Source organism: Coptis chinensis, chromosome 9, assembly GCF_015680905.1.
Source record: "Coptis chinensis isolate HL-2020 chromosome 9, ASM1568090v1, whole genome shotgun sequence".
Taxonomy (NCBI): Eukaryota; Viridiplantae; Streptophyta; class Magnoliopsida; order Ranunculales; family Ranunculaceae; genus Coptis; species Coptis chinensis.
Window position 1 is genome coordinate 29,382,718 of NC_141464.1, and position 19,516 is coordinate 29,402,233.

General features: G+C 34.8%; 1 protein-coding gene across 1 annotated transcript; it reads left to right on the forward strand.

Moving 5' to 3' along the window:
• The first annotated feature begins 7,015 nt into the window (after nt 1-7,015).
• On the forward strand, nt 7,016-7,494 carry LOC147475472 (uncharacterized). Its single transcript, XM_086585425.1, has 2 exons — nt 7,016-7,098; nt 7,140-7,494. Exons 1-2 carry the CDS (start codon nt 7,016-7,018, stop codon nt 7,492-7,494), a joined length of 438 nt encoding a protein of 145 aa, XP_086441551.1.
• Nucleotides 7,495-19,516: the final 12,022 nt, after the last annotated feature.

The window sequence follows — 19,516 nt, forward strand, 5'->3', positions numbered from 1 at the left end:
TTTCATTTGGTCCTGTTCTTGGTAGATGTTTATATTGATTAATTTGACAGTGTTGTCTGGTAATGCAGTTTTCTTTTTTTGTTTTTGTTTCTCCTTTCTCACAGTTTACCAGAAGAGATTGTGAGTAACTAATTTTTATCTTTCGCTTTCTTCACATGAGTTTGTGCCAGGGTACGCCAAATGCTTAAAATTAACCTTTTTCTGTCCTTGTTTAAGCGCGAACATGAAAATTAGCGTGAAGTTCAAACTCGTCAGAATTAGGACTAGATTCGAGAAATAAGACATATCCTGTTATTGACATTCAGGGTCTTGCAGCTTGAATGCGAGTCTCTCTTTTTAAGGTTTTAATACAGTCAATAGTTGTGGTAGGCATCACGAATCACGATATCTTCCTGTCGAAGCATGCCTTACCTCGTGCTAAATTTATGAACAATGTGAAGCAAGCGGCTAGCCATCCACCTTCCAAGTTCCAACACACAGAAAAGTAGCTTATGCTAGAAGTATTTGTTAAGAATGTTATTGTGGTGAGTTCATATAGACAAATGGTTCTTTCACGCTTACTCTTGTATTCTAAAGATAACGCGTTGAGTGTGTCTGCATTTGCTATGGAATACGCAACTGGAATAGTTCTTGCAACATTGGTTTCTACCTTTATTCTACCTTGATTTATACCTTATATTAATTAATTTCTTGAAGCTAATCAGTCTCCACTTTCTTTAGAACAATTTTGTACACATGAATGACAACAATGTCAAACTTTCGTGCTCTTAAGCAGGATCTAAGTTGCTTTAATAGAGACTAATAAGAGGCATCATCGTGGTTGACATTTGCTATATATGTTTCTTTGATATGGCTCCGCAAATGGACAGCAAGAAATTCAGCTAGTTCACTTTATATTTTATTCTTTTTGGTATCAATTGTTATGCATTTTGGGTCTTTCTGGCAACTGCCACCCTTGCCCAGTAGAGGTTACTTTACTCGTGCACTCTAGATGACATTAGAGAGTCAAAATATTAAACCAATTGGAAGTGTTTCATTTCGTGTAATTCTTCTGTTGGAATTACCTTAGCTGTTATCTCAGATCAGGGAAAAAACAAAGCCGAAAAATCTTTAACCTTAAATAATGTTTTCAAATCTCAGTAAGTTGTCTTTAAAATGGACTCAACAAGAAGAATATTTTGTAGTAGACAATCTATTTGGGGAGCAAACGAATAAAAGCTCAAAGACATGCCTTTAAGTTGTTTAAATAAGACTAATAACCATTTACTGTAGGTTGATTCTTGCTGACAGAAGTTGCTTTCAGTTCAACCAATGAGGAGGAAGGAGTATCATTGAACTGCTCGTATTCAATTTGGTATTATCATTTAGCTTATCATGTTCAGGTTTTAGGATAAATCTCCCTCGGCTTGATTCAGTTATTTACAAAAACCCACAAAACCTCCCTATTTTTCCAAATAAGAAAATAAAACTAATAATGACCTGAATACTCCGTTATCTCCACCAGTCCACTTTCTGTTCTCTATTTCACATCCATAAATTCCTCATTTTGGAATCAGCATAGAAACATCTAAGATATGAAATATCAATTTCTTTGTCATAAAACATTACCATAATCAAAACAACAAGTTTGGTTCTTTAAAAAACATATCTAAACCATAATCTATTGGAAAATCTCTAATTTTTTTTGGAAAACAATAATTTTTCAAACAAAAAAAAAAAAAAATACTGGCCAAGAGTCACCTTTTGAAAAAAAATGTAGTGTGCATTTTTAATGCAAAAATAACTTTTCATATTAGAATATTATGGAAAATGAAATTTACACAGTAAAATTTGTATGCAAAAATAAATTTGCATAGTAGAATTTATATGAAAAAATAATTTACATATTAAAAATTTTATGATAAAATAAATTTGCACGAAAAAAACTCCATTAAAAAAACCCGCCCTAAAAATGATAAAGACAAATGAAAAACAAAAAAAGAATAATGGACAAATTAGAAATCTCTATGTAAAAATAGATTTTCATAGAAAAACCTATATTTTCAAATTCATTGTGTTAAAATAAACTCACATAGAAAAATCATTATGTAAAGTTAAATTTGCATAGTGGAATATCTATACAAAAACAAATTTACATGGTGATCGGGAACTGTTTTGTTCAAAATAGAAGAAGAAGAAGAATAATAATAAATACAACAAAAACCACATATGATTAAAAACAATAACGGAGGAATCGAGTAAGTGATTCTTCATTGTACAATTTTATATCTTCATTATGAAACTTTGTTTCTTCATTATTAGTTGAACATGATTTTTTCATCATCAAACCTTATTTCCTTATTGTTGAATCTTATTCATTTAATTTTCACGTTGAATCGTGTTATCGAAGCTAAATCATCAGTCTTTTTCGTTGAAATGGCGATGAATCTAGCACTTTATCTAAAATGGTAAAAAAAAAAGCAAAAAAATTGAAAAAATAAAAATAGACCATGATTTTTTCAGACTTAAAAAACGGGGAGGTTAGGAGGGTGTTTACACATAACCTTAGTAGAACCAGGGACTCAGGCCCATTTCTTGGATACATCTTAATTCAACATATTATTAAGACCTCAAAGCTATGCTTCTAAACGTATTAGTAAATGATGGGCCATGCTGCCATGCTTATAATTACAATATTAGTTAGTTAGCTTGGACAGTTTATACTTAACCATCAAGTTACGTGAACTCCAATAAGAATCAAACTTACAAAACATAAATGAATTAACTCATTGGAAATCCTTTTACTTTTAATTAGATTAGCCTTTACTAAATTTACAATATAAGTCCGCCGACACCCAATGTTTCATGTTGTATTTACTATTTAGTAGCTCTTGCTCTACTGGTTGGTATATACGTAGCACGTTTTTCACCTTTTCGTCGGCATAGGAGATGAGTTCTACACTTCTACTTCCAATTTTGCCACAGGTTATTACTTATTAGAGTTGAAATGGCCTGGAGCCCTGGAGGTAATACTTATAAAATTAAATTAAAAAAAAAAAATTTTTTTGGTAAATAAAATAAGAAAACCAGCCTGTAAATCTGTAATTCTTTGGGGGTAAGTACATAATTTCAAGGGATAATTTCAACATGAAAAGTACAGAAATACGTATCCAGACTCCAGAGTCTATAGATGTTTAAGCGTCCATTTCCTAGTCTGAAATCTGAATCTGAATCTGAATGCTATGAGTCTATGTGGAGCTCCTTAATCAAAGTATGAACGTGTCTGTTAAAGTACATTAATCAGATAGCAACAAAGTGGACATTTTGACACTGATTGATGAAATCTGGGCTGGGTCCTGATGTGTGAACTACTATTATATGGGAGCGATACGAGCGATCAGTTCATGGCCCACAGCGATTGTGAATTGTGATCATCCACCAACTGGAGTTGAAAGATTAATGGCATTTTCATGCACAACCAGTCAACCATTCAGTACATTAATGTAAGGAATGTCGGTCCATAAAAGAAGGTCAACAATCAGGGTATTTTGATCAGCGATAAGCTTTTCAATTAATGATTTAATACTATGCCAAAGATTCGTTTGTACAAATAGAAGGCGAATCTAATGATTTCACAGCCTATATGTTAGCCTGGAATTGGAGTCTACGCGTAGAATTGGAGACGGGACAAACAATGTAATGTGTTTTGTCGTTTGATTTTATTTTGTTTGTCAATTTCTGAATCAAATGTGGCAAAAAGCTATGTGTTTTGTGTTTGATTTTATTTTGTTTGTCAATTTCTGAATCAAAAGCAGCAAAAAGCTATTTATTTCATGGATATCGGCTTACCGCCATTTTACATTTAGTTAAAACACGCATACGGTAGTAGGGCTAGTAGCTGAGTTCAATGACTCTCTATTCCTTAATAGAGAAGGATTTTTTAGTATTACCCCTCTACTAGATGAGCCAATTAGAATTTCTCCCAACTAGATGGAGAAATTAGGGTCTCCTCCCTGAATACACTTATACACAAAAAAAAAGTCAACTTCTTGGGTTGACCATGTTTTTTTTGTGTGTACTCAGGGGAGAGACCCTAATTTTCCCATCTAGTTGGGGGAAATCCTAATTGGCTTATCTAGTAAGGGGGTAATACTAGTTAACCCTATAGAGAATAATATTGAGGAATGGTGAGTGCGTTTTGCGCCAGTTGAAATGGAGTAAATTGAAAAAAATCAAATGGCGTCATTTCCCATAAAAAAATTTAGATGTCATTTGGCATAGGTTGAATTAGAGTGGAATTGCATGTGTCCCCACCAAACCATTGAAGTGGGGTAAAAAGTATGATAGCTTCAAATTACACTAGTTAAAGTGGCGTAGAATGTCCAAACCATTAGGTGCAAAAAACGTATTCTTTATCCTTAAAGTACTGTTACAATCTATTTTTAGAGATGGCAGAGTGAATACCATTGGACTCAGCCTGATTATTGAGACAATGCGGAGCTGGGGAAAAGGTAAGAAGGACAGAGGGTCATATTGGAACTCTGGAGTCTGGACAGTGGAGACGATGGAGATGTTTCAAACATAATAGAAAATACAAAATCATTTAAGACAGTTAAAAATTCCATTGGGCTATACTTAACCAGTTAACCGAACTGACAATATATTTAGTTAATCAACTTATTTAGATGAAATATAAATTTTACATATGTTAGCGTTCATCTTAGATTGGTTCACAAACGGGACTGGACTGAACTTAGCCTTCGAATTTCAATTCCTCCAGTTAAGTTATATATTTCTAACAAAATGTATAAAAGTCCTGTGAATTGTAGTTTATTGAGGGAATGTAATGGTGTGAAAAAAATCCGGAGACAGATCAAGTGTTTTAAAGTGTCAAGTGGTTGTGCGTGGCTGAAATAAGGTTAGTTGTCTAGTGGCAAATATCGTGCCTTTAAATATTTTTATTTGATATTTCAAAACTCTAGATATTGATATGAGGGTCAATATCTCGGTATATTTCATGGTTATTCCAAATATTTGCAGGTATTGAGCGGGAAAAGAAGGAGGAAGGCAATAGACACGTGTCATGAGTTGATTGGGTCAAAGTGAATTGAGGACACTATATAAAGACTGGATGAAGTGAAAGATGGATTCTTTCGATCATTCCCACAAAAATTATCAGAAATAGGAGAGAGAAAGAGATAATTAGAGTGATTGTAAAACTTTTATGATTGTTCAATAAAAAAGTTTCATTTACTTCATATCAGATTTACAACTTACTTTAATTTCATTCAAACCATCGTTTAATCTCAGTGATCTTAGAACAATTAAGAGAGATTGTTCTTAGACATCACATTGGTGCCGTCTGGGCATCGAGAACAAGAAAATTGTGAAGTTTTCTTCTTCTTCGATTTCGAATCCGTCATTTCGTTATGAGTTTGAGTGAAAGAAGAGTAAAAGAAGAGTGAGTAGGGAATTGAGGTTTGAATCATAATGGCTCCAAATAAAAGAGCAAATAGCAAGCGAGTGGATAATGATAATCAATCACAAACAAGGAATATGTACAAGAGCTTCAGTAAGAGATATCAGGAGGGAAATGTTAAAGTAGAAATTTCACTTCAAGAAGTCTTGAAGAGGTTGAGAGAAGTGGAAAAACAGAATGCTATATTACTTAAAGAGAATCAAGAGATGAAAAATGCAAGTCCAAGTCAGGTTTTAAAAGATCGATCTCCAAGTGGAAGAGGAGGAGGTTTGTAGTTCAAAGTCAGTTAGTCATTACACAGAAAAGGTATCTGCAAGAAACAAAAGAATTAGAGAAGCATTGCCGATACCTATAACTCCAATACCATAGCCTATCACCAAATAGATGTTGCAGAAGCAGTTGGGGAACCAGCTTCTCGAAAAACTTTAGCATCGATAAGAAAATTGGCAGATGATATCAGCAGGAATCCGATACATCAAAATGTCGAGATGATGCCCATTCCACCTAAGTTCAAGATTCCTAAATATACTCAATATGATGGGACGTCGGATCTGATGGATCATCTATTTGGATATCGACACCAATTTTCGATATACCAAGGAACATCCTATCTAGATTCATTATTATGCAAGTCCTTCTCTTCAAGTCTGAAGGGGAAGGCGTTGAAGTGGTTATGTTCTCTGCAAGAGGGATCTATATCATGTTTCAGGGAGATTGAGGAAACGTTTCTGACCAATTATGGTCATCAGCGAGTAAAACCAAAGCAAGTGTCAATTTTGTTCCAACTCAAGCAAGGAAAGAAGGAATCTCTTAAAACTTTCTTGTCGCGTTTCAAGGTAGAGGCACAACTCGTAGAGCATTTAGATGAATCAGAAATGACAGCAGTGATGGCATTTCCAATAGGGCTTATTCTAGGTTCAGATATGCATAAGTATATGCTTCAGAAAGATATTAAAACTCTGAGAGAGTTGTATGATAAAACTGAGAAAGATGTGCAAGTGGAAGAAGGTATTCTAGTAGCATCAGTTCAACCAGTGTTGCAGGTGTCGGAATCAAATAAGTCTACCAAGGAGGAGAACTATATCAAATTCGATAAGAGGAAATCGGCTGATCCTTATCTGAAATCAGAAAATCAACCTTCATAGAAAAAGAGGTTTGAAATATCACTGAAAGTGGAGTTAGATCCAAGTAATTATATCGCCATCAATACTACAGTGGAAGACATTTTAAGAAGGGTGGGGAAAGAATCGACCTTATTTCCAGCATCCGACTTACAAACTTCGGGAAATAGCAGATAAATCTTTTTGCAATTTCCATAAGGTAAAGAATCATGAGACAAATAAGTGTCTGCAATTGCTTAGAGAACTAGACAAATTAATGCGAGATGGAAAGCTTCGAGAGTTCAGAGCTGATGCTAGACCAGAAGTAACAACTATGGTAAATGATAAGCCCTTAGGGGTAATCAATATGATATATAAGGGGGTTATCCCACAGAAAAAGATTATAAGGGATAAAATCTGAAAGATATCAACAGTGAAAGAGGTACTATAAGTGAACATGGAGCCGATACCGGTGAATCCTTCACTAGTATCGGCAAGCATACCTGGAGCTATTATGTTTGTTCCTGATGATCGATCAAGGTAATGTTGCCTCATGATAATGCTTTGTTGATTACATTAAGGATATCCGGATATGATCTGCAAAAGGTGTTAGTTGATGGTAGAAGTTCAGTTAATATTCTGTTTTGGAAAGCTTATACGAGTATCGGATTTGATGACTCACATCTGAAAGAACCACAGTTTAATCTGTTTGGTTTCAATGGAAGCTCTACTAGGCCAGCTGGGGAAATTAAATTGCTAGTCAGCGCAGGTCCACAGACAATTATGACTAAATTTATAGTCATAAAGCATCATTCATATCATAATACTATCTTGGGAAGAAAGTGGATACATGCTATAAGAGTAGTTCCGTCTACTTTTTACAAGGTTATCAGATTTCCGACTGTTTATGGGCCACATGAGATAACAGGTGATTAGTCAGAATCCGAGAAATGTAATTTTGTTACTGTCAAGGGCATGATGAAGGAGAAAAAAGTAGACACTGGGGCGTCTCGGAGAGCACTAGATAGCAATTAGCAGAAAGTTCATCTCCAAAATTTGATACCAGTAAACAGCCAGAGGATTATAGGTTCACCTCGGAGATGAAAACAGAGGTTGAAATGGTTACGAGCAAGACAATGGAAGAAATACATAAAGTAAATATCGGTCAGAACAATGAAAGTTGCTTTACTTTTATTAGTATAGAGATGAGTTCAAAAATCATGCAATATTTGATAGAATTCCTAAAGACAAATAAAGATGTATTTTCTTGGTTGATGGCTGATCTTCCGGGTATCGATCCTCTTATATGTTCTCATAAGCTGAATATGCGAGAAGGAGCAATTCCAGTGCATCAGAAACATAGGAGGGTTAGGCCGATATATGAGAATGCGGTACAAGAGGAAAATTCAGAAGATGCTGAAATGTGGAATCATAAGGGAAATCGATAATTATGAATGGGTAGCAAATATTGTTATTGTCCCAAAGAAGAATGGCAAGGTTAGAATCTGTGTGGATTTTACAGATGTTAACAAGGAATGTCCCAAAGATTACTATCTGATGCCAAGGATTGATGAGTTGGTCGACCGAATAGCTAGGTTCAAGTTGTTAAGTGTTTGTGATGGTCATTCAGGATATTTTTAAGTTATAATGGCAGTATTAGACCAACTGAAAACAACGTTCGTTGTAGAAGGAGGTCTTTACTGTTTCATCAGAATGTAATTCGGTCTAAAAAATGCAGGAGCAACGTATCAGAGGTTGGTAGAGAAGATGTTTAGAAATTTGATCAAGCATATTGTGGGAGTATATATCGACGATATGGTGATAAAATCAAAGAAGGCAGATGATCATGTTAAAGACCTCGATACGGTGTTCCAAATATTCAGGCAATTCAACCTGAAGCTCAACCCAGAGAAGTGTACTTTTGGAGTAAGTTGTTGAAAAACTAGTAAGTTGCTGAAAAACTAGGAAGCATATACAAAAATATTCAGATTCGAGCTTTTCAGCAAATGTCTTCTCCGAATACTAGGAAGTGATACAAAAATTAACAGGAAAATTGCAGCTTTGAATAGGTTCATATCAAGAACTTCTAACCGATGCAAACCCTTATTCAAGTTGTTGAAAAAGAATACAAAGTTCATATGGGATGAAGAATGTGAATTGGCATTCTCAGAATTAAAAAAGTATCTTCAAGAAGTGCCAACTTTGGTGAAGCCAGAGAAAGGTGATACTTTATTTTTATATCTAACAGTATATGATTTTGCTATTAGTTCGATACTAGTAAAAGTAGAAGATGGAGTTGAGCGACCTGTCTATTTTCAATCTAAAACCATGCTCGAGGCTGAAACTCCGATATTCAATGCTAGAAAAATATGCATTAACTCTCCTCTATTCTACTCAGAGGTTGAAACCTTATTTCCAATCCCACTCAGTGATTGTCATGACGAATTTTCCTTTAAAGCAAACTTTAGCCAAGATAGCCAAGTCGGAAAGAATGGCGAAGTGGTCAGTGCTTATTGATAAGTTTGGGATTGAATATAGGAATAGGGTTTCAGAAAAAAGCCAAGTCTTGGCAGATTTCATAGTGGATTTTCCTGTTGAAGATGAAGATTGGAAGATTGAAGAAGATGGTTGCTTAAATTTGCAAGAACCTGATGATGTGATGGATGAAGATGATCCATGGGTTGGCATAAATGGGTGGAGACTTTTTGTGGATGGATCATCAGGGCAAAAGGGGTGTAGTATCGGAGTTGTTATGATAACCCCTAAAAATCAGAGACTGGAGTCAGCAGTTACTCTGGGCTTTCACGCATCTAACAACGAAGTAGAATATGAGGTATTGATAACAGGATTGGAAATAGCTAAATCACTAAATGTCAAAGAATTATCTATGTTCAGTGATGCTCAATTAGTGGTAAGCCAAATCAATGGAGGATATTCAACAAAATGCGATAACATGATCGATTATTTGAACTTTGCTAGATTGAAGCTCAAAAACTTCAACAAGATTAAATTTCAGCACCTCGACCGAGGAGAAAATCGACATGCAGATGCGCTGGCATATGTCGCAGCTATGCTTGAAAATACAAAAGGACGTCTGTTGCACATTGGAGTTCTGCAAAACCCAAGTATCGATATGAAACATTCAGAGGTTATGGAAGTAGATACATTGGGCCGTCATGGTTAAGCAGCTATATATGTTTCATTTTTGTCTAAAGGTGAATTACCAGAGGATAAAAACGAGGCTAGAAGGGTAAAAGCAGGAGCTAAAAGATATCTACTGATTGAGGATGAATTGTATTGGAAAAATCATGGTGGACCACATTTAAAATGTACATCGATGGCCGAGGCTAGCCAAATTATTGCGGAGATGCACGAAGGAGAGTGTGGAAATCATTCGGCGGGGAGATCATTGGCTAACAAGATAGCGAGGCAATGATACTTCTGGCCACAAATGTGAATAGATTATCTTTGGTATGCAAAGAAGTGTATCCAGTGTTAGAAGCATGGACATGCAATTCATGTTCCAGCAGAAGAACTACACTGTGTATTGAACCCATGGTCATTTGCTTTATGGGGGATGGATATTGTTGGACCACTAATACCTAGGAGAGGTAAGAAAAGATTCGTGTTTGTTGTGACTGACTACTTTACTAAATGGGTAGAGGCGATAGCTTTGCAACATATCAAAGAACAAGATATTATCAGTTTTATGTTTGAAAGGGTGGTGTGTCGATACGGTCTACCGTATGCCATCATATCAGATAATGGTCCTCAATTCATTGGAGGCAAGGTGAAAGATTTTCTAGAATCATATAAGATTAAACACTTCACATTGGCACCTTATTATGCTCAGGGTAATGGGCAAGCTGAGGCGACAAATAAGACTATTATGGATAATATAAAAAAGAAGCTAGAGGACAAGAAAGGCTTATGGGTCGATAAATTAAACAGTGTGCTATGGGCATATAGAACAACTCCAAGGGTAGCTATGGGGGAGTCGCCATTCACTTTAGCCTATGGTATGGAAGCAGTTACTCCAGCCGAGATGGTGGTATCGACATCCATAATAATGCTTGTAGAAAAAGGGCTTAATGACCAAGGGATGCAGGCCGAGATTCTAAACTTGGAAGAAAGAGAGAACAAACATGAATAAAACTTGATTCTTATCATAAACAGCTCCAAAAGGCATTTAATAAAAAGGTCAGAGGAAGAAGTTTCTAAGAAGGCGACCTAGTGATGAAAGAGGTGACTCAAGCAACATAAGAAAAGGGAGCTGGAAAGTTATTGACAAACTGGGAAGGCCCTTATATTATCTATAAGGTTAGAATAAATGGGGCATATTATTTGAAGAGTGCTGATGGGGAGTTACTACCAAAACCTCAGAATGTCAATAATCTGAAGGTATTCTATCAATAATGTATTTTTTCAATTTGATTATGTAATGAGCTATGTAGCAAGAATATTCAATTCAATAAAAAGTTTCAAATTCATAAAGTAATAATGTTATAATATGCGTATAAAGCCCTGATATCGACAGAAATATTGGTATTAGACATATCATCAAAAGTCCTGGTATTAGAAACAATGGCAGATATCAGGCACATAAAGCCCTGATATCGATAGAAATGTTGGTATTAGACATATCATCAAAAGTCCTGGTATCAGAAACAATGGCAGATGCCATGCATATAAAGCCTTGATATCGACAGAAATGTTGGTATTAGGCATATTGTCAAAAGTCCTTATATCAGAAACAGTGACAGATACCAGACACATAAAGTCATGTTATCAACAGACGTGTTGATATTAGGCACATAAAGTTATATTATCGATAGACGTGTTGATATCAAGTACATAAAGCCCTGATATCGACAGAAATATTGGTATTATGCATATCGTCAAAAGTCCTAGTATCAGAAACAATGGCAGATACCAGGTATATAAAGCCCTGATATCGATAGAAATGTTAGTATTAGGCATATCGTCAAAAGTTCTGGTATCAGAAATAGTGGCAGATACCACGGACATAAAGCCCTGATATCAAACAGAGATGTTGGTATTAGGCATATTATCAAAAGCCCTGGTATCAAAATCCGATACAGAGCCTAGGCACAAAAAGTTCTGATATCAGATATATCATCAAAGGCTTTGGTATCAGAAGTTGTCAAATGATTAAAGTCACTCATTTTCATATTCTTCATCTTCTTCGTCTTTTTCATCTTCTTCTTCTTCTTCTTCATCATCATTGGAATACTCAGTTGTTGGGCAATCTAACCAATGAGACCATTCCGGAAGAACCATGAGAACAACAAGAGTAGTAAGAAAATAGGAAAGGGGAGACATTTTTCTGTTGGTTTTGTCGTTTTCAGTAGAAGGTTTGTAAAACGCAAGTTAGATTCATGTTTTATGAGGATCTTTTTATACAAGTAAGAAATTGTAAAAACGAGGAAAATTAATGGTGTTTAGCAAGAAAACGAGAAAATTTAAGGGTGATTAGCAAGAAAATGAGGAGATTTAATGGGATCAGTTGAAAAAGTAATTTTTTGGTTATCTGTGCCAGGAACGGTTTAAAAGTGTTAATTCATTCAATGGTAAGTCAGTAAAATTTAATGGGGTTTTATTTCAATGAATGTTGGATTTTGAGTTTATTTGATGTTTTCATTTAGTAAGGATAATATGAACCTTTAAGTTACAAAACAGTGGGTAAGTATTACAAGTTTCATTATCAAATGTTTAAGTAGAATTGACACTGTCTCTTTGTTGGAGGGTATCGAAAATTTCATTTTCTGATAATACAAGTCTAAGTATCATTGATACTCTCTTTTTTGTTTGAGAGTATCGAAAATTTCATTTTTTGATGGTACAAGTCTAAGTATCATTAATACTCTATTTTTTGTTTTTTGTTTGAGGGTATCAAAAATTTCATTTTCTGATAATATATGTCTAAGTATCAATGATACTCTTTCTGTTTGAGGGTATCGAAAATTTCATTTTTTCAAGGATATATGATATAAGTATCATTGATACTCTCTTTTTTGTTTAAGGGTATCGAAAATTTCATTTTCTGATAATACAAGTCTAACTATCATTGATACTCTCTTTTTTGTTTTTTGTTTGAGGGTATCAAAAATTTCATTTTCTGATGATACAAGTCTAAGTATCATTGATACTCTCTTTTTTGTTTAAGGGTATCAAAAATTTCATTTTCTAATGATACAAATCTAAGTATCATTGATACTCTCTTTTTTGTTTGAGGGTATCGAAAATTTTATTTTCTGATGATACAATTCTAAGTATCATTGATACTCTCTTTTTTGTTTGAGGGTATCGAAAATTTCATTTTTTGATGATACAAAAATTTCATTTACTCTCTTTTTTGTTTGAGGGTATCGAAAATTTCATTTTCTGATGATACATGTCTAAGTATCAATGATACTCTTTCTCTTTAAGGGTATCGAAAATTTCATTTTTTTTTTTCAAAGTTATATATTATAAGTATTATTGATACTCTCTCATTGTTGGAGGGTATCGAAAATTTTATTTTCTGATAATACATATCAATGATACTATCTCTCTTTGAGGGTATCAAAATTTTTTATTTTCAAACTTGTATATGCTCAAATCCCATGGGCATTTAGAGATATAACAGACAAAAGTATGTGATAAAGATTGAAGAAGATTGTATTAATATTACAGAATTATGAGCAAAAAGTTTCAAATTTTAAATCGGAGGAGTATTAAGAAGATCATCTACTTCAGCTAAGTCAGCAGCAAAGTTCTGTGTAGTATCAATAGAAATGCGATAAGCTGTGATAATTGATGGGTCAGGATTAGGAGTCGCAGTTGGAGCTTCTTCTTCATCATCATCATTAGAGATAAGTCCATGCTCTACAAGGACAACATGAGGAACATATTGTTTGAAAGCTTCCAACCGATCACGTAGAAGGTTTACAACTGAAACAACTTGGTTATATTTAGCATCAGAGGCTTCCTCATACCTAGCTTTTTCTTTTGCGAAGTCTTCAGTAGTTTGCTTCAGAATCTCCGCATGTTCAGTGATCTTCTGCTATAAAATCTTCTCAGCAGTTCCAGCACTCAGTTTCAGCTGATCTACTTATTTGTTTAACCGACTCACATCTCGGTTTAATCTATCAACTTCTCACTGCTTAGAGTCAACTATTTTTTGAAGATGACCAAGTTCGCAATTTTGCTTATAATGAAGATAAAACTGGGCCAGATAAGCCATTTTAGCCTAGGGAAATAAGAGGAATAAATAAGCATATAGAAAGAGAGGAAACCATTATGAAATGATAGAAGAGAAAGTACAAATACCTTTTCCATATAATCACAAATTAATGTCAGGCGTTCAACGGAAGTTACATTGCATATGGCAATTTTATTATTAGGAAGAACATAGTTGGTAGACAGAGTAACACCCAAATCTTCACTAGGATTATCAGCAAAAAGCGAGGCAGTCAAAGGGACATCACTTCCATCAACCAAACGGAAGACAGGTTTGAAGAGGTGACTAGTATCGGCAGAGGGAACAGATTCAAGAGTTTAATTAGCACCAAGCCCACTTTCAGCCCAGGTAGTTTTTCTTTTCTTGGAACTAAAATGAGTATGGGTATCTTGTGAAGGAGCAGGGTGTTTGTCTTTGGAAGGAGCAGGATGTTTGTCCTTGGAAGAAGTAGTATGAGTATCGGGAGGAGGGGCAGTGTGCTTATCCTGTGAAGCTTTGGCTGATATGTTTTCAGCAGCTTTCTTTTTTCCCTTATCAGATAATTGGTAACCAATATTTGTGTTCATCGTCATTTGAGGTGCCATATCTGTATACAACAAAATATGTTGATCAAATACATCTTACAAAAAGGGATACTGATGAAAGTCGGGAACTTCTTTTTTAATCTGGGGAAAAAGGTCTGGAGTCATTGTAAGGTTGTTATTTAAGTATTCAATATAGCATTGGGGAACAATAAGAGGCAGTTCATGCAAAGTGAAGGAGGATAGAAGAAAAGAAGGATCATCTAGAGGATTTTCGAAAGGAGACTGAGATGGAAGTGGAGACTGACCCATTTTAGGAGCTATACTTTTGAGAACATAAAGAAGGGCATGATAATTATTGTTGTCTAGAAGTTGAATATCGTCTCTGGGGTTGCCCTCTTTATCAGCCCCAGTATTGGCATCAATTTCTGCATCAGTTCCTTCCAAAAGTTTGAGTACCCTTTTCGAATTCCCATGAACTTTATCAAAATAAGGAAGGAGAATTGAAAAGATACAAATAGGGTTGGGTCAGATTGGAGTTCTGACATATAGATATCGAAAATAAATAAATGGGTTATTATACCTAAAGAATTGAAAACTCGATGTTTCAGAGGAGGAATGGCTTCAATATTGGCACTCCCAATCTCCGAAAACTATGATAGGATACAAGGTCCATTCTTTATCGCTTTTACGATTTTTTTCGAATGATACCTACAAGATCTTTTTTCGAATGTTTTTTGGAATAGAAATATCCAATGTACTTCTCGCAAAATTTATAGTGAATAAGGATATCGGATAATCGGATTTTATAGGCTTCATATTTTTCGGGGGAGAGACGGCTATTGTAATAATTACAGACAAATATCAACGTCCAGAAATTACCCATCCCCTGACTAGGGGAAATGTTTATATGGTTTAAAACTTCGTGGTCAAGGTTTGTTAGAGGAAATCTCAGCCCTGCGACGATTTGACCAATAGTGACAATGATGGCTTTCTTGGTACCACTCTGGCATTCGGTATATCGCCGAGTACCAGCATAATGTTGAAGATAAAGAGAATAGGGAATTTGATATTTGGCTTGGACTAAAGCTAGGTTTGGCCGTTTGATAAAAAAGGGATGAGACCATGTTTCCATCGGTTGGTTTCTTCAACAGTTTCACGCTCAGATTCAGAAGTGGTAGTTTCAAAAAGATGACATGGAATTCTTTCTACAACATAATCTAATTTCTAGGAGGTCTCAGGTCGATACAGCCTAGTAGAAGTAGAGGCGAAGTGATGGCTATCGGTTCTATTGTCAGAATAAGTATCTTCACTATTGGGCGAAGCCCTGGAGTAGAAGAATGTGTAGCGTTTTCTATGCTAGGAAATGTGAGTCTGTTTTGTCCACTTTTTCCACCCCTATAAAAATGATAAAAAAGGAAGGCGGGCTTGCTTCTTATTCCCGTGTTCGATCTCTTCCATCACTACCCCGCTTCCATGTGGGCAGAGACCCCTGTAGATAGGGCTTAGTTGATCCATGATTTATGTTTCATCTTTCGTTTGTTTCGAGAAAGATATCGATCTTTTCCGATTCTTTCTTTTTCTATTGATTTTTTTCCGATCGAGATGTCTAGAATCTCCTTTGAAAGTTTTATTATCTAAACTGAAAAACCAAGTTGTGAACGGATTCTAATCCTTGATGCTAACATCAAAAAGGGTGTCTTCACTCGCCATCAGGATGACTATAAACAAAGAGGGGACGACAAAGGTATTTTTAATATCGTCAATTTAATATATATAACACATCATCAATAATACAGTTTGGAATATTGGAAATATCGATATGAGGGTTGAGATATTGGAAATATCAATATGAGGAGTTTCAAACGATATATCCGATATGTAAAACAGTAAGAAGAAGGATGTACATACAAATCATCTTAAGTATATAAAGATGCAAACTTTTAAGCATTGTAAAGAATGATATAGTATTTCTTATCATTATGTAGCACAAACATACACAAAAGATATACAGTCTTCAAGTATCATAAATCTTCAAATCCTTAGATTGTTGAGTTTAGTTGGTTCAAAAAATCGTATAAAAACGTGGATTTTTAAACTAATAAGTAGAGTACAAAAAGCAAATGATGTATCTTACAGTGTGCGAAAGTTAATATTTTTCGGAAGGACACATATAATTGAATGATGAAGACGAAGGGAGTAAATCGTGTTTCTAAGTTTGCTAAGTAGCGTATAGAGGAAGTTGGAAAGATGAGGGAAATAGAATCGGTTTTCTTTCAAACTTTTATATTTAAAATTGTGGATCGGGTTGTTGTTAGGCCCAGATATAACCGCTTTTCGAAAAGTTGAAATTTGAAGTGAAATTTCAAAATTCTGAGAAGAGACGATGTAGTGGGCAAATATTGTGCTTTTAAATATTTTTATTTGATATTTCAAAACTCGAGATATTGATATGAGGGTCAATATCTCGGTATATTTCGTGATTATTCCAAATATTTGCAGGTATTGAACGGGAAAAGAAAGAGGAAGACAATGGACATGTGTCATGAGTTGATTGGGTCAAAGTTAACTGAGGACACTATATAAAGACCGGATGAAGTGAAAGATGGATTCATTTGATCATTCCCACAAAAATTATTAGAACAATTAAGAGAGATTATTCTTAGACATCACAAGTTGTATGTCTAAATAAAAAATCTCACTGGGTGTAGTACTGTAGTAGCAACTCAGATATTGCCTCTGGGCACTACTCTAGTGGAATAAAAGAACAAATGAGAATTTTGGCAATATGCTATTAGACTATAATATTGATTTCGAAGTATATAACCTAATTATCCATTGAAGTCATCACAACTTTCCACAAACGCGTTCTGGTGCTGTTTTCTTTTGGGATTATCCTATTGGCGAAGAATTTTCATCAGGAACAGTTTGAATTGTAAGGATCAATGCAATCATCGAGATACGTAATTCAATTTCATTGCAAGTTTGTTTATCAATCAAACATTATCGAAATTATCACTCAAAAAAAGATAGAGAAAGCACAATGTATGGATGTGTGTCTCTTATACTGACCAATAATGAGTATATTTGCACAAATGATGCATCTTGGTGGCCAGTTATTTACGGGATAAATGTAAAATGTACGATGTTGGATCCTTTTTTTTCCGCTGAACTACGATGTTGGATCCTTGATATGCATCTAGACATCTAGTTTACCTCTTGATGAGGGTACATTTAAAGCGTCTTTGAAGGCAGCTAATGTAATATGTACTGCGCTGGCTGCACGTGTTGCTATGTCCATGTCTAAGTTACAACTTGATGAGGTCACAAGAATCTGTTTCTTAATTTTTTTTCTTCCCATTCTCCTTTCTTTCTTTTTAGGATTAAAGGTGCTTAATTAAGAAGAAACTTTCGATAACGACATTTGATGAAGTCGGAAAAATTAGAACTAAAATAATTTTTAATGGTGAGACCTAAAAACACTAAATTTTTTTGAATAAACCAACACCAAACCAAATAAACACCAAACAATTTCAGTAGAAGCATTAAAGAATGAGCACCAAATGTACGTCGCAGTGTTTCCAAAACCGCGCAAAATAAAACCCAACACAGCTGGTGCTTTCGGAACACCGCGAGAGAAAAACCCACAATAGAGATTTGTTTTTGTCCATAAATGAAAAAATATTTTTGCCCCCGCGATGTTAGAAAAACCGTGCGGCTGCGTCGTACATTTGGTTTAGCACCAAAACAAACATCAAATTTCAACCGATTTGGTGTTTGGTTTGATATTTGTTTGGTTTGGTATTCAAGAGATCTCACCATTAAAAATGAAAAACACCAAATTCTTTCTTATTCAAAAATTTAGTGTGTAGTGCTCAAGATGTCTCACAATTAAAAATGCTTTAAGATATATTTAAAATGTTCTAAGATATATTTAAGATTTTTATCCCTTAATTTTTTTTTTGGTAACTTTATCCCTTATTAGTAGGTATAAGTTGGACTTGAACTTAATTGAAGGGTCACAGTCTGTTGTGACAATATATATAAAGTATATGATTATGACCTACTGACATTTACCACCCATCTTATTAAGCATTAAAATGAATTCTTTTCCTGATTTTGAGTTACACTTTTAGTTTTTAATGTTTCGTTCTCTTTTGCATTATTTTCCATCTGTGGTCAACTTAATAAGAATTTAAGCATGTTCATACTACTCCTTTTTAGTCAAAACTCACAATCTTAAGATAAATTACCTGTTTATTCATTACCCATGTGAGTTTACTCACCATCTAATACTAAGCAAGTTCAGCTTCTTTCCCAAAATTAAACCCACACATTTGTATGAACATTGAAAAGTATATGTTATTTTTTCTCATTTCATAGCATCCCAATTGATCAACATTATGGTATTCTTCTTACGTTTGCTAGTTTTATAAACTAGGGGCGGATCAGGATTCTTTTTTTCCGATAATTAGGATCCAGGATTCTCAAACTAGATAGGCTGCTGCTACTATTCTTCAATATATATATATATATATATAGTATTATTAGTAATATTTTTTTTTCTTTGAAGTTGGGGTGGGCTACCGCCCCTTGGATACGCGAGTTCTGAAATAGGTTCAGAAGTCAAAACTCAAACAGGTTACACGGCTCCTATTGCAATTCGCAATACCAGCCGCGACAAATAGTAGCTCGGTTAAATATTATTGTAGGAGGGTATTGGAGCAATCGAGCCAATCTTAAATAAAGCTTAGTTTTTACTCATATTCTCAAGAAGAGTATTGATGTCAGCGTCAAATTAAAGTTTTTACTACTACTGCGCGGTAAATTTGGAATAACGGCGGAGCCGAGTAGCCGACAATCTAACAGCAAAAATAGACGTCGAAAAAAAAATAGACAGTTGTCAAACATCAACACATACTCTCATCACCCCTCATTTGTAATTAACGGCGTAGATTATGTGTCTCCGACGTATCTCCAGACTAGCATATCAACATAAAGATACCAAATTGATGTAAACACGAACTCATAACATACCACGTGTAAAACCTGAACAATTAAAGTGGGCCCAGTTTTACAACTTGCCAGGTGGTACACATTTATTGGTTCCATTAGATTGACAATTGACCGTAGTTAGAAAGCAACTCTAGTTATGGAATGATAAGAACTAAATTTCCTTTTTTTTTTTCTTTAC

Excerpts from the sequence above, each read along its gene's own strand:
- LOC147475472 (XM_086585425.1), top strand. The coding sequence starts at position 7,016 with ATGGAGCCGATACCGGTGAATCCTTCACTAGTATCGGCAAGCATACCT. Across the intron at positions 7,099-7,139 it reads GTTCCTGATGATCGATCAAG|GATATCCGGATATGATCTGC; the intron begins GTAATGTTGCCT and ends GATTACATTAAG.